This window comes from Fulmarus glacialis, unplaced genomic scaffold (assembly GCF_000690835.1).
Source record: "Fulmarus glacialis isolate BGI_N327 unplaced genomic scaffold, ASM69083v1 scaffold32727, whole genome shotgun sequence".
Lineage (NCBI taxonomy): Eukaryota > Metazoa > Chordata > Aves > Procellariiformes > Procellariidae > Fulmarus > Fulmarus glacialis.
The window spans coordinates 18,802-31,522 of NW_009223126.1; the positions used below are offsets into that span (position 1 = coordinate 18,802).

A 12,721-nucleotide genomic window follows, 5' to 3' on the forward strand; every position below is an offset into this window, starting at 1 on the left:
TAAAGTCTTAACATGAAGATTTTATTTATACAAATAAAGTAATAGGATCTTGTTACTACTTGTGCTTTGTTTTGCCCTACTGAATTTTAGGGATTATTGAAAAAATTATGACTAAACAGAATAGCTGTTAAGTTTCATTTAATTCAGAGTTTTTCCTTCCTCTCATCACAAATCTAAACTGGAAACACAGAAAGTACCCTGGTCTAAAACAAAAGCACCTACTTTTAGAGCAAATGTTTGTTGTCTGAAGCAGGTAGGTCAGACATAGTGAGACTACAATAGCGCCATTATGACAATACATAATCGTAATTACAAGCTGTCCAGTGCAGGGTAGAACAATCATGCCTTCAGTACCTGCATACTAGGAAACGTTTTTCAGTTTATTCAATCCATTATCAGTTCTACATTTGACACTACACACCTCCATTAGAAATTCATGTGTTCATTACCCTAACAAAAAAGGATCCTACAATATTATAGCTGCTAATTACAATATAATCCTTAACTGCATTTGTGTCTTCCTTACTAGCTTTCTACCAATTTACTTGCTAAAATCCGTGTTGTATCAAGGAAGCAAAGGGCAATGTTGGACAGGCAAATTTGTATTGCTGACGGTTATAACTGCTTCAGTATAAACTCTGAGGTTTATAACCATCAATCAGCATCTCTCAAATTTCTCTGAAATATTCTTTATCCTGTGATCTTTCACTAAATGAAAACAGATCAACTCAAAGATTTCTTTGTGCTTGTGTTGCACTTATATTGTTCAAATTAGCTGCTAGTTACATTAAGCATCACGAAGATTTTAAATAGTTTATATTGTGTTTTCAAAGGGTGATGCCATCCCGGCAGTGAAACAGAGGGTTCTGTCTTTTGCTTACATAGCTGTCTGTATAAACATGCCATTTTACATGATTTACTGTGGTATTAAGTTAAAACACTCAATATGCATCTGAAAATACTCACAGGCTTATCATTTTCTGCTGGTAGCTCAAACACACACCTAAGTTTCGAATCCATGAGTTCTTCTGGTTTTGCTTCTTTCCACTGGAATAATTTAGTATTGATTTAATATTAAACGTAACAAGGCATATGGAAAATGCAGTGTGTTATGTAAACAAATCACATCATCTCACTCAGGAAAAACCTCACAAGTGTTTATCATGTTACCATTAACCACATACATAATGAAAAATGAAACCAAATATGTAACTGAGTGGTATCGTAAAGAAAGACCAGATACTGTGAAGGAAATAATTCTAAATAGTCTGAAACTTACACAGTTAATTTATGAGAGAACTGGGAATTGTGTAAGAGTAATCAGCACAGATAGGGGGAGCTATGGTCCTGATTAAAAAAAAAAAAAAAAAAAAAAAACAAAAAAAAAAAAAAAAAAAAAAAAAAAAAAGAGGAGGGGTGCATTCAAAGGAAGGGAAAGATAACAAAAACCCAAATCTGTAACAATGTTCGTGCTGAAGTCTTTGTTCAGCAGAGTTCCTATTCAAGCTTTTCAAATTTCACATGAGGTTTTCTTCCTGACTGGCATGAACTACAGGACTGTTCTTCCCCCTCCTTGTTTTCCACCTCCTTATTTTTCAGCATCAATGTCTAAACAGCAACAGATGTGCTACATATAGAAAGGGATAGCTTCCCCTCTCATCCTTCTCTCCCCTCCAACTAGGGAGTCTACCATAAAAAAGTTTCCTTCCAATATTTTTAATAGGGATTAACAGTTATAAATCTTTGCTCAGTATCAGCTGTAACCCTGAACTGAAAAGGTCTGATTCATGGTAGTGATATACAGCAAGAAGTGTCCATATTTACATCCTGGAGTTCTCACATGCTTCTCTTCACTTTGACTGTACTTCTGGCAGCATGGTATTGCTCAGCATATCTCAAGTAGGTGTCAAATTACGGCTAACCCCTGTACAACCTAAAGAAGTATTTGACTCATCCTAAATAGTTGAATCGTACTCTTCTGCGGCTAAAGTCAGAATTCTATTTCAAGCTCGTTGGCTGCCTGTGAAGTGTTGAAAGCTTTATAGTACTCCAGTAATTTGTCTCACCTGTTTATCCAGAATAGGAAGAGATTTGGAGAGTGGTAACAAAACTGAGAACTGATCAAGTGTTATAGGAAAAGAAATCATGTTGGTCTGGAGAGCTCTGGAAAACTGAAAGGGCCATCTAGGTCCTAAAAAACATTCTTTGCTAGCAGAATAATATTTTTCATGGTATAAAGTAACTCATAAAAATTAAAGAGTTAGAAACAAAGGCAGACTGGCTTATCTTTCTAGTGATGCAGACATTTTATTACTATTGCTGTTTCTCTCACTGGATTTTATTTTGAGGCCATTAAACAAACATAGTTCCATAAATCTCCTTCAGAAGGGAAATTCTTAACCCTGCAGAGTGCCACAGCTTTAAAAAGCTATTCAGAAGATGATGTGTATTGTGAAGACTACTGTAAAAAAGCCATGATATGTACTCTAGGTTTTTTGGGGTTGGCTTTTTTGTTTTTAAGTAATACGCATACATACAAACACACACAAGCCCCACACTTTAGAGTAATGGCCTTTTTTCTTTTTTGTGTCCCCAGTAGCTACTGAGTATTACCTCAAGCTAACAAAACCTAGACTAGAGAAAGCTTCCTTGTGCCTTCTTGCAGTAGCAAATCTTGCTGTTACAGGAAAGCCGCCAGCTGACATACTGGTTTGCTCCTTTCCAAGTTGTCTTAATGTAGCCTGACATCTTATTTCTAAGTCTTTGTCCTTCTTTGCTTCAGCACCTACATGCTTCTGTTACTCTTATTTGTAATCCACAGGACACAATCTATAAGGGCCTTTCATTTACCTGAGCCACCACAGACAGAGGTAGGGATAAAGAAAAATACAGTACTTGTAAATCATCCTCCTGGTTCTTGCTGGGAAAAGGAGCTGCTCAAGGCAAGACTCAAGACTGAGAGTGGAGGCATGAAATATAAAAGATGCCACAGACTTATATTCTGTCCTTTCTAAAAAATGATATATTGAAAAAAATTACAACTACTTAACATCTGTTTCAAGGCTTGGTATCCCATTACTGACAGCAGCGTCCTAAAGAAGCAACCACAGACAACAACTGTGTCTTTTAGTGCAAGATTCCTGGGGCTCGAAATAAACAGAAAACACCTTGCCACGCACAGAGATGGAAATCTGGCAAAGCTTTCAAAGATCATTCCAGTGTGGTTTGACAACAGCCCTTAAGCAACACAGTAAAAGGTCTTATAAAATTATGTGATCAGAAAGAAATCCATTTTAATCAGTTTCAATACTTACTACTGCTTCCATATCTGAAGTATCAGCTGGAGCAAACATAGACTGAACCATAAACTTGTGTTTACTTTTCTCATTAGGGTCATAGTCAAAAGGCTGTAGCATCACTGCAAGAAAAACCCCAAAACACATTATGTTAACATTGCTCTGATACATAGTCATGCACTGATGATATAGTTAACCAGTTCTGAGAAATACAAACATTAAAATGGTTTCAAGTTGTATGTCCATTACGACCAAAGCAGCAGCTGAGATCAGGAACCTCACTTTAAAACAAAATTTTAAAAGCAGATAAGAGAAACAGACTTCTTCAGTCTGTCTAGATTTTTGTTTGAGATTTTTGGAAATGCTGATCACTGTACAATATTCTGTACACAACCATGGCAAGGTAACAATAGTAGTTTATAGTAAATAGGATAATTTACGTATCTTTTCTGACAGAGGGAAAAATTCTCAAAGAAAGCATCTTTTTTTCTTCCTCCATCTTGGGGCAGAAGTAACAAGCTGGCATTTCGATTATTTGTACACACAGTATTGCTGATGGTTCCTGAGAAAAGCTACAGAGGCGAAGTCAAACATTTTAAACCTTGAGGTTCAAGTCTCAGAATGGAAATTTCCTCTACTAAGTTTGAGAGTCTCATGGTATTTGTTTTATCAAGTACAAGCATTTCTCTTCCAAAAATAAGTTGCTGAAAGTTTGTTACCAATTTATAGCTGGAAGTTTATGGCTAAATGCTATATAAACTTCACCTCTAAAAGGTATACAAGAAACTTATTTCTCTCCATTCAAAAAATCACAAACATTCCAGAATTTACTTATGCAGAAAATGATTGTGTTCAGGGGGTAGAGAGCCAGGAACAGCAGGTTTGGGGGGGATGTGCGCTTAAATTTTTTTTTTCTTTTAATTTAATATTAGGAATTTCCATGTCTTTTCTTTTTGGGTAAAGAACTAACGTGTTAAAGTAACTTGAAGAGGGAGAGTTATCTATTTCATTTACATGGAATATTCTTTAATCACAGTGGTCACTTAGAACCCCTACATTTTGCAAATGACACTTGGATATTCAGCTACTGTGACATTAACAAACACGGGTTTGGCTTCAACATGAGACAGAACACACGTGAAAATAAGCAAAACAGTTTACACAAACATGTTATTAGATATTGCAAAAAGATACCACGCCCTCAAATTTAAAATGAAGCTTGCATATACTGCAATTACTACTAACTTAAAAGATGGTGTAAGGTTTAAAAATTCTCATTTTATGACCCATGAGGCTACTTCCGTCCCTCAACTCAATCACTCAGAAGCAGTTCAAGAATTAGAATTACTTTCAAGTACTAGTGCTATTAACGTTACGTGTCCAATTTCATATGCACTAATTGCAGGGGTTTGTCGTATAAAAGCGATATCCAAAGATCCCATTTATTGCAAATGAAGGCAAGTCAAACCAATTTGCCTCCTTCAATGAGCAGAATATGTTAACAGCTATTTATTATCCTCACAATCTGTGGCTATCAACAACCACATGCCTTTTAAAGCCGCAAGAGAAGGAAGACAGCAAATTCTCTCAGATGAGGTGCTTTAAAAATTATTATACATTTTTAACTCACGTTGCAGTAATCAAATACTAGTCCAAAATAAATGTCTGCAAATTAACAGGCTACTTTTTTAAACTATTTTTCCCAAACAGAAGTGACTGCACTGTGAAAGCACATATATTTCAACATTGCATGATACATCACTGAAAAGCAGCAGCATAATTTTTTCTCCCCTGTAGTATACACCTAACTTATTTCAAATCTACATAACGTTTAAGATCCACTGGGTAGTCAAAACTATCCACTGTTTATGGAACTTCTCCAGATCTGCAGTTTTATCAGTTTGCTTTGCAGAGTGCAACTATAAGCTCATTTGAAAATCATTATTTCCCAACTGATAGTGCTGAAGCCACTCTCGAATGCCAAACAATCGCTGCTCTGAATTCCATTCACTGAATCATAAGAGCAAGCAGTAGAGAGGGCTTGACAGTACAAACGTTGTTAGCAGTTGTATTTTTAGATCAATACATGAAAGCCACATTGACACAAATTATTCAGCAAATGTCTTTTAAACCAGATGGGAAGCTCAAAAATACGTACTTTGTTCAAGAGGAAACCAAACCATTTCAACATTTATTTGCATACTATCGGGGGTTTCTGTGAAAGATCAGTTCCATGTAACTGCCCTAATTGCTGGAGAATTTGCTACTGTGAATGTGGCTCCTTTGTTTTTACTGGAAATTCCATACCTTATGCAAGAACTATGTGAAAAGCATATGCTCCTACAAAATGCCTTATCAAATCACTCATCTCATCCAGTCAAAAGTTTCTGACCAGCTTTCATCAGAACCCAGAGTTCTAAGAAACAAAATTATTAACATGATCTTCAAGTTTACTAGCACCAGCATCCATTAGGCAGAAATACGTATTTCAACCACTTTCTAAACTGATCACCCTACAGCTAAAGCACCAGAAGTATCCTACCACAAGCAAAAACTGCAAAGTCATTGAGAGATCGATGGAATGAGGAGTAACGCAATTTACATTTGTTAGCCCACTTGTCTCTCTCAATATTCAAACACGAAGGACTGACCTTATGTACATCCTGTTCTGAAGCATTTCCAAAGAAATGGATACCAGTTTTCTCACACGTTCCTGCTATACCCCCCATATTTTACGCCAGGCCCTCTGTAGATAGCGAAGGAGAGGCGGTGACCACCTAATATGCTCCTTCCTTGTCCTAGAACAGTTTCTTGGCGAAGTTAATAACAATTTCAGAAGCATTAAACTCTTCTGGTTTTCCTAGAGTAAACCTGCTTTCTCAAGGAACAGAGGAAATTTGAAGCAAGGAACATAGAAGGAAGCAAAACTCTACCCCTAATGCCTGCTAGGATCTAGCACTCCCTTCCAAGAGCAGAAGGAACAGAAAAGTCTTCCTTGCTCAGCTAGTCAGCAACCTTCCTCTAGTTTCCATCTAAATTTATTAATGGCCTGTTTACTTGGTCCTGGACCAATACTGCCCTTATGCTTAAATATCAAAGAAGGGGAAGAGCCATTTATTTCTGATCCACTCCAAGACATCAATCACAGTAACTCTTGGCCTTCTGGTGAAATAAACAAGCCAGACTCGGTGGGTCCTCTCTGGACCAGGCTCCCCATTCATTCTCTGCACCTGTTCTGGCTTGAACTCCTCTATATGAGCTACTCTAATTACACATCCAGGAAATTTTACTAGTGCCTTGGACAATAGCATTTATACCCTCTTATCTCTTCCATTATTCAGCCTGCTTGCACATACTACATCTGCCTTATTCACAGCCACATTATGTCAGCATCTTGGTCACCCTATCCAGCCCCCTTCCTTTAACAAGCTTGTGATTATAGCAGGAGTATTTTATTCTCCAAGTACGTGACTCTGCAGTTTTTCTGATGAAACTCATCCTCTGTTTCTCTTACTGTAGCCTTCAAGGACACCCAGTTCTGCTGCATATCTTCAGCCTCTCAACTTTACATCATCATCACGGTTTTTTGTGTACTCTTTTTGTGCCAGAATTGCTTACAAAAGCATTAAGCAAGATTAGTACCAAGAATCATTCTCAAGAAACGTCACTAGTAACTTCCTGCTATTACATTTCCATCTACCACATCACTGTTTACTCTGTAAGTAGCCCATTCAATAGTCTGTGAATCTATTTTTCTTCTAGTTTTATTGATAATTTTCCCAAATGGCACTGCATGAAATTCTTTATGGTCTGGATAGATCAAATCTACCACACTTATGTCACCTTTACATAAAATACCCCAACCAGATATAGGGGCAAGCCTCAAGATCATTGTGCAATTTGATCAGCTCTGCTAGAGGTGAGCAAAGGACACTCGCATCCCCAGAAACAGGCAGAATCCACTGCACCACTTCACATTTGTTCCATGTTTACATAGTTCTTTCTGTAAATACTTCAATAATACTAAAAAATGTTGAATCTGTGAGGATCGAAATAGATTCTTCTAAAGCAAGCGGACAAAACCAACCCAAAACTTGGCAGTCGCTACATAGTCCTGGGATGCCCGGGGGAACAGCGTGCAGCAGTGAGGCTGCCTCGGCAGAGCCGGGGGCTGCAGCAGCGGATGGGACATGACCGGTGTCTTAGCAAAAGGGTCAGACCCACTGCGAGCAAAGAGAACAGCAGCTGCAGAAGCACCCTCCTGAAGGCAATGCGTTTTCAACGTCAGGCAAGTTTACAAAAGACTAAAAATCCCCCCCAAGGATATTTGACAGCAGCCTAAGGATAACGTCAGCTTCTCCCCACTTTTAGGAAGCATGTTCAGACTGTTCTCTTCAGCGGGACACTGTGCACAGATGGTACCATCACTACTTCCTCTCTCCCCCCATTATACACCTTTCTGCAGACTCATCAGCATCTCTTATATTTTTTTCACTTTTCCTTTGTAATCCATTCATGCCTTTTATTTAGATTTCAGCCTCTCGGAAGCCACAAAATCAGATATCTTTGTTGAAATAAGACATGTTAAACAAAAACAGAATGTGTGCAAACACCCTTCTTTTCAAAGTATTTCAGACCAAATGCAATGAAATCAGATGACAGCGCACACATACACTTCCCAACAGTTACATAAACTCAGCTGTTAAAATTACATGCCATTATGTAACAGGTGAAAACACAGGCTACAAACCTCACATCGCAGCAAGCCGCGCATGCTGACAGGGCCTTAAATGCACATATTTAGCTGTGATATGGCATAAGAAGCCAGTATTTGACACTCCACTAGAATAAAGCAAGCTTTACTCTTCTAGCATTTTATATGTTTTAAATGAGCCATCATATTTGTACGAAATGAAGTGGAATAATGTTCCGATTGCTGCCTCTATCTCAGGGCAGAACATGTTCTCATACACTTACATCAAAATAGTACAGACAGTTTCACAGCAGTTTAAGAGAGGCATCTGGTTAGTACAGCCCAAGGAAGGTAAAGCTGCCCCAAACTCAGCTTCAGTCAGTAAAATTCTGAGGAACTTATAAATTGTTCCAGAGCTTCATGCCACTATACTTCGGCTCTGATTTTCTGGAGAGACAAGGTGCAGTACCAATGCAGTGCAACCAAGCGGCTGTGTTAAAGCCAGTCAGCAACTCTCAAGAGGACAGACTGCTATAGTAAATACAGCCCAATTAGTTTAAGTGTCTGGAAGTTATTACTGAATTAACTATATTCTAATAATTTCTCATCAGTAGTATTTTCACTAGGTTTGGAGGAATTCAAGCCCTATTTTTATGCCCTGTGCAAGACTTGAATTACATGACTGAAAAATAACTGATTCAGAGTCAAAGAAACAAATTCTATTTATTTTTCACTTCATTAACTCCAAAATCAGCCTTCTGTTCTTAGCAACATTACTCCAAAGCAAAGGTTAAACACATCTCCCCTTCCTGTGAATTCGAAAACAATTCTGTTCTGTAAGTTAACTTTGATCCACTCTATCCAAAAGATGCCTTCTGCTAATCAGAACCAAAGACACTGCCATCTTCAAGTCCAAAATCAGGTCTCATGCATGGTTTAAAGGAGCTACCAGGAGTGAAATATATACAGCTTTATTAAAGAGAAATTCAACCACAGCACATGATAAAGACAGCTTCAGTTTAGAATGCCTTAGGAAAAAAAGAATTAATATTTATAACACCAGAATTCTGTAACACATCTACCTACAAATTTACCTTAATATATTACCTAAAGAGCAATGAATGCGTATTACTTTTAAAATACAATGTTAATGTAAGGCCTGGCAATTTAGGATCATTATTTATTATTACTAAGTTATTATCAGCATGAAAATATGTAGAACACAAATGTGAGCTTGTGATTAAATATACCATAGCCATTTGCAAAAGTAACTGAATCATAAATCACTACAAATAAAGTTATCACAAAAGGGAAATTTTTCAAAGTTATGTACGCAAGAGCAAAGCATAGCTTAGGGTTAGCACAGCAACCTCTCATAATAGGATACTTTAAGTCAAGTCTTGGACTAGATCCATATTCTATCTGGTATGCCGCTGGGAAGAGTCGGGCTGGAAAAGCAAGTAAGATGTAAGCATGCTGACAGCATAACATAAAATGGTTCATACAACACTCGCCTATACTATATTCTGCTCAAGGTACAGCGAAGGGTCATTGTAAGCAGAAGTTTAAGAAAAAACTCAATGTTGAGATCAAGACTACATTTTAAAAAGCATGGTATGTGCCAGCAAAGAAAGCAGGCTTTTAATTTTGAAAGTTCATCTGGAAGATGAAAAGAATCTGCATCTTTATAGCATGAAGATAATTTGTAGCTAGAAACCATGCTAATTTTCATTACCACTTCATTGATTTCTATGCATTTAATATTTAATGCTTGCCTGCAGCTAGTATAGGTGACAGCTTTACTTGGGAATTGTCCCAGGTTTTAAAAATCTCAGTTTCTCTCTAGAGAGCTTTTTCATTCAAATACTAGTTATTTCAGAGCTTACTGGATACGTGCTAGCCGCCTCCAGAAGTGCTTTGCCTGCTCCACCTGTAGCTACCACATTGCACCGGTTATCTCCTCACTGTGACATTCCCCAGAGATCAACTTCAAGAGAGGCACAATTCTGCAATCATATGCATGCTCAATTTGACACAATAGAAATTCCAAAGACAACAGATCAATGAGTCCGCAAATGTAGGCATGCACAAGATGACTTACAGGATTAGCGTCTCTTAATGTTACAGTGCAAAGTATTTTTGGGATCAATTTTTCTTTTGTTGAAGCAACTCTCCAAGGGTGAGGTGTTTAAATATTTTACATTTTATTAAGTAAAAAACTGAAGTCTTGACTTTTACATTTTGATTTTTTTTCAAGTAAAAAGCAGTAGTTTTAACTCCTAAAATTTTTTATTCCAGGCTAGAAAAGTTTGGTAAGAGACTAACAGCAAATTGTATAACCTATGAGTAAGTAATTTTTCAATGCCAGTATTAAAATCCATTAAAAATAGTAAAACAAATCTGCATGTTTATAGAACTAATTTTCTTAGCTAAAAAGTCAGACTTTATTCATGCAGTACGCCACTACTACATGCTTTGATAGAACTCTTTATTAAAAACACGGATCGGAGAAGTCATTGAGAAAATACATTGCTTTCAAGCATGTATCATCAGCAAGTTAATAATATACAGACATTCTGTTTATGGGAAATACTCAACTTTCAAAGTAAGCCACTTCTTTGCTTTTCCATTACCAAACTTAGGCAAGTCAAGAGCTACTGACTCATTATAGAAAATCACTAACTTTTCCTTCGGAACAGCAAAGATTTAGTCACTTGACATTTCTAACACCACAGCATATTGCATCTTCAAGGAACACAAAACAAGCATGGCTTGAAAGTAAATGTTTTCATTATTGGTTATATTAGGTAGTTTGGCAACAGCCTACATCAGTCTAAACCGGTGTGGCTGCAGTCCAGTTTTATTCTTACCTTGACGTGCCCGTCCAAGCACTTGTTTGACCCTGTAGTGAGCTGGTTCAGGAAGTTAAGCTGGCAAAAAACTAACCGTACAAAAATAATCCCACAGGGAGGGCAGGGCTGATTTGGATAGGCTGGCTAAGACTGTTATTAAACTGTATAGATCATTTATGTATTTCTCCCCCACCTCCCCAAACAAGACGTAAAAACAAATCTATTACTGCAAGACCAGGAATAAGGGAAGTAAAGATATATGAAATGGCTGCCTCTCCATGAAATCACAACCTCTTGCTTTTACAAACATTCAACAAAATACTTTCAGACTGCAAAGCGTTCCGAGAAATAATTGATTAGAAGAAGCTATTTTCAATCACCAAAAAACTGCTTGAATGACTTACCAGAAACATTAATTGATGTTCCTGCATCAATAATTCCACTGTTAGGCCTTACACAGTATCTACGTGGTGCTGTGGTCTTAACTTTGAAGCACACATTTCTGTCTGTAGGATTGCCGAGTTTCAGGTTTGTAGTGACGACATCTGTGAAAGGACCTGAGGAGGAGAGCAAAAGCAGACTTGAAATCACACAGAAAGTACTTTCAAGCAGAGGCTAAGCAGGCTCTAAATCTCTGTTCACAAATCTTATAAAGTAATTAGATGTTCAATTTTCATCTATGGAACGTATAGATTACTGTGCACACAAAGCTAAGGATGCAGTGAGGCCTCTGAGCATTCTGATGTGCAGCATGCTCCAACACTCACAGCACAACAGCTGAAGTTGATCACCAATAGCAAAACAAAAAGGGGGAAATTATTTATACGTGGTGCCAACACAACAACATGGCATTCAAGTGATGCCAAATTCTCTGCTGTATCACAGTTACTCCATTCTAACTACTAAATCCCAGTAAACCCAGGCTTTCAGAGAGATACCATATATACCTATGTTATAGACGATAACTAGGGGAGTACAGTACAGTACGTTAACTAGAAAGGTAACGATAACAAAGTGGCTACTACAGATTCATCTGCATATGCAAGCTGTACCTCCACAGAAGCAGGATTCCACCAGGTATTCAGAAATGCCGTACCATAACCAGCAAGATAAGCATTCAGGGTGCATCCCCTTTTCCTACGAAGTCTTTTTTTTTTCTTTTTTTCTTTTAAAAATAATTCTCTTGGCTACCAGAAATGATAAACCAGAAGCAATCTTCATAAAACAGCCTACCTCATCCAAGACAGGAAATAACCATGTGGAAATAGGTAGATTCTTGGATGCTGAGAGCAGTGGCAAAGATTTCTATATTAGCAAAACCAGAATCAAACCATTGTCAAATTCTGCAACACCAAGTGCAGGCAAATCAATTTCTCACAGGCTCACTACCTAGTTGAAACTGCCCAAATCCCTTAGGTTAGAGGAAAGGCTAGTTACTGATTTTCTACAAGACACTGATAAATCAGACAGGTTTTGACAGGACAGCAAGACTGCAGTGCTTGCTCAGATGATAAAGAAGTAAAATTAAAAGAAATATAACCACACTTTGATCAACTGTCTTCTGCATAAAAGTAATTAATTTGGTGCCTGAATAAAATATCTTCACCTATCCTCAGGAGCAAAAGCAATTTGGTCAGAAAAAGCATTGAACATTTCCTTGCAGAAATGACAGCCCTAAAATTTAAGAAGAGTGAATGATGATGATGATAATAATAAAAATACTAGCAGGCAACATTCCATCATCCTCCTCCTGCAGCATGGTTGGCTTAAAATAATTTAAGTTTGCTTCCTTTTCTACAAATTTATCACACAAATTTGTCTCCTAAGATGACATTTAATACAGCTGTAAAAGTGTCAGATTCCCGCAACCTTTATCCTTG

The 12,721-nt window shown here is 37.5% G+C and overlaps 1 protein-coding gene across 1 annotated transcript in view; it reads right to left on the minus strand.

Annotated features, from left to right (window-relative positions):
- Positions 1–11,398, minus strand: part of VAPB (VAMP (vesicle-associated membrane protein)-associated protein B and C) — a gene marked incomplete at its 5' end in the record, with an annotated part of 15,644 nt that extends 4,246 nt beyond the window's left edge. The window contains 3 exons of the mRNA XM_009581701.1: positions 967–1,047; positions 3,315–3,418; positions 11,246–11,398. Of these exons, the coding sequence (XP_009579996.1) occupies positions 967–1,047; positions 3,315–3,418; positions 11,246–11,398 (338 nt within the window). The remainder of the gene's footprint in view (positions 1–966; positions 1,048–3,314; positions 3,419–11,245) is intronic.
- Positions 11,399–12,721: the final 1,323 nt, after the last annotated feature.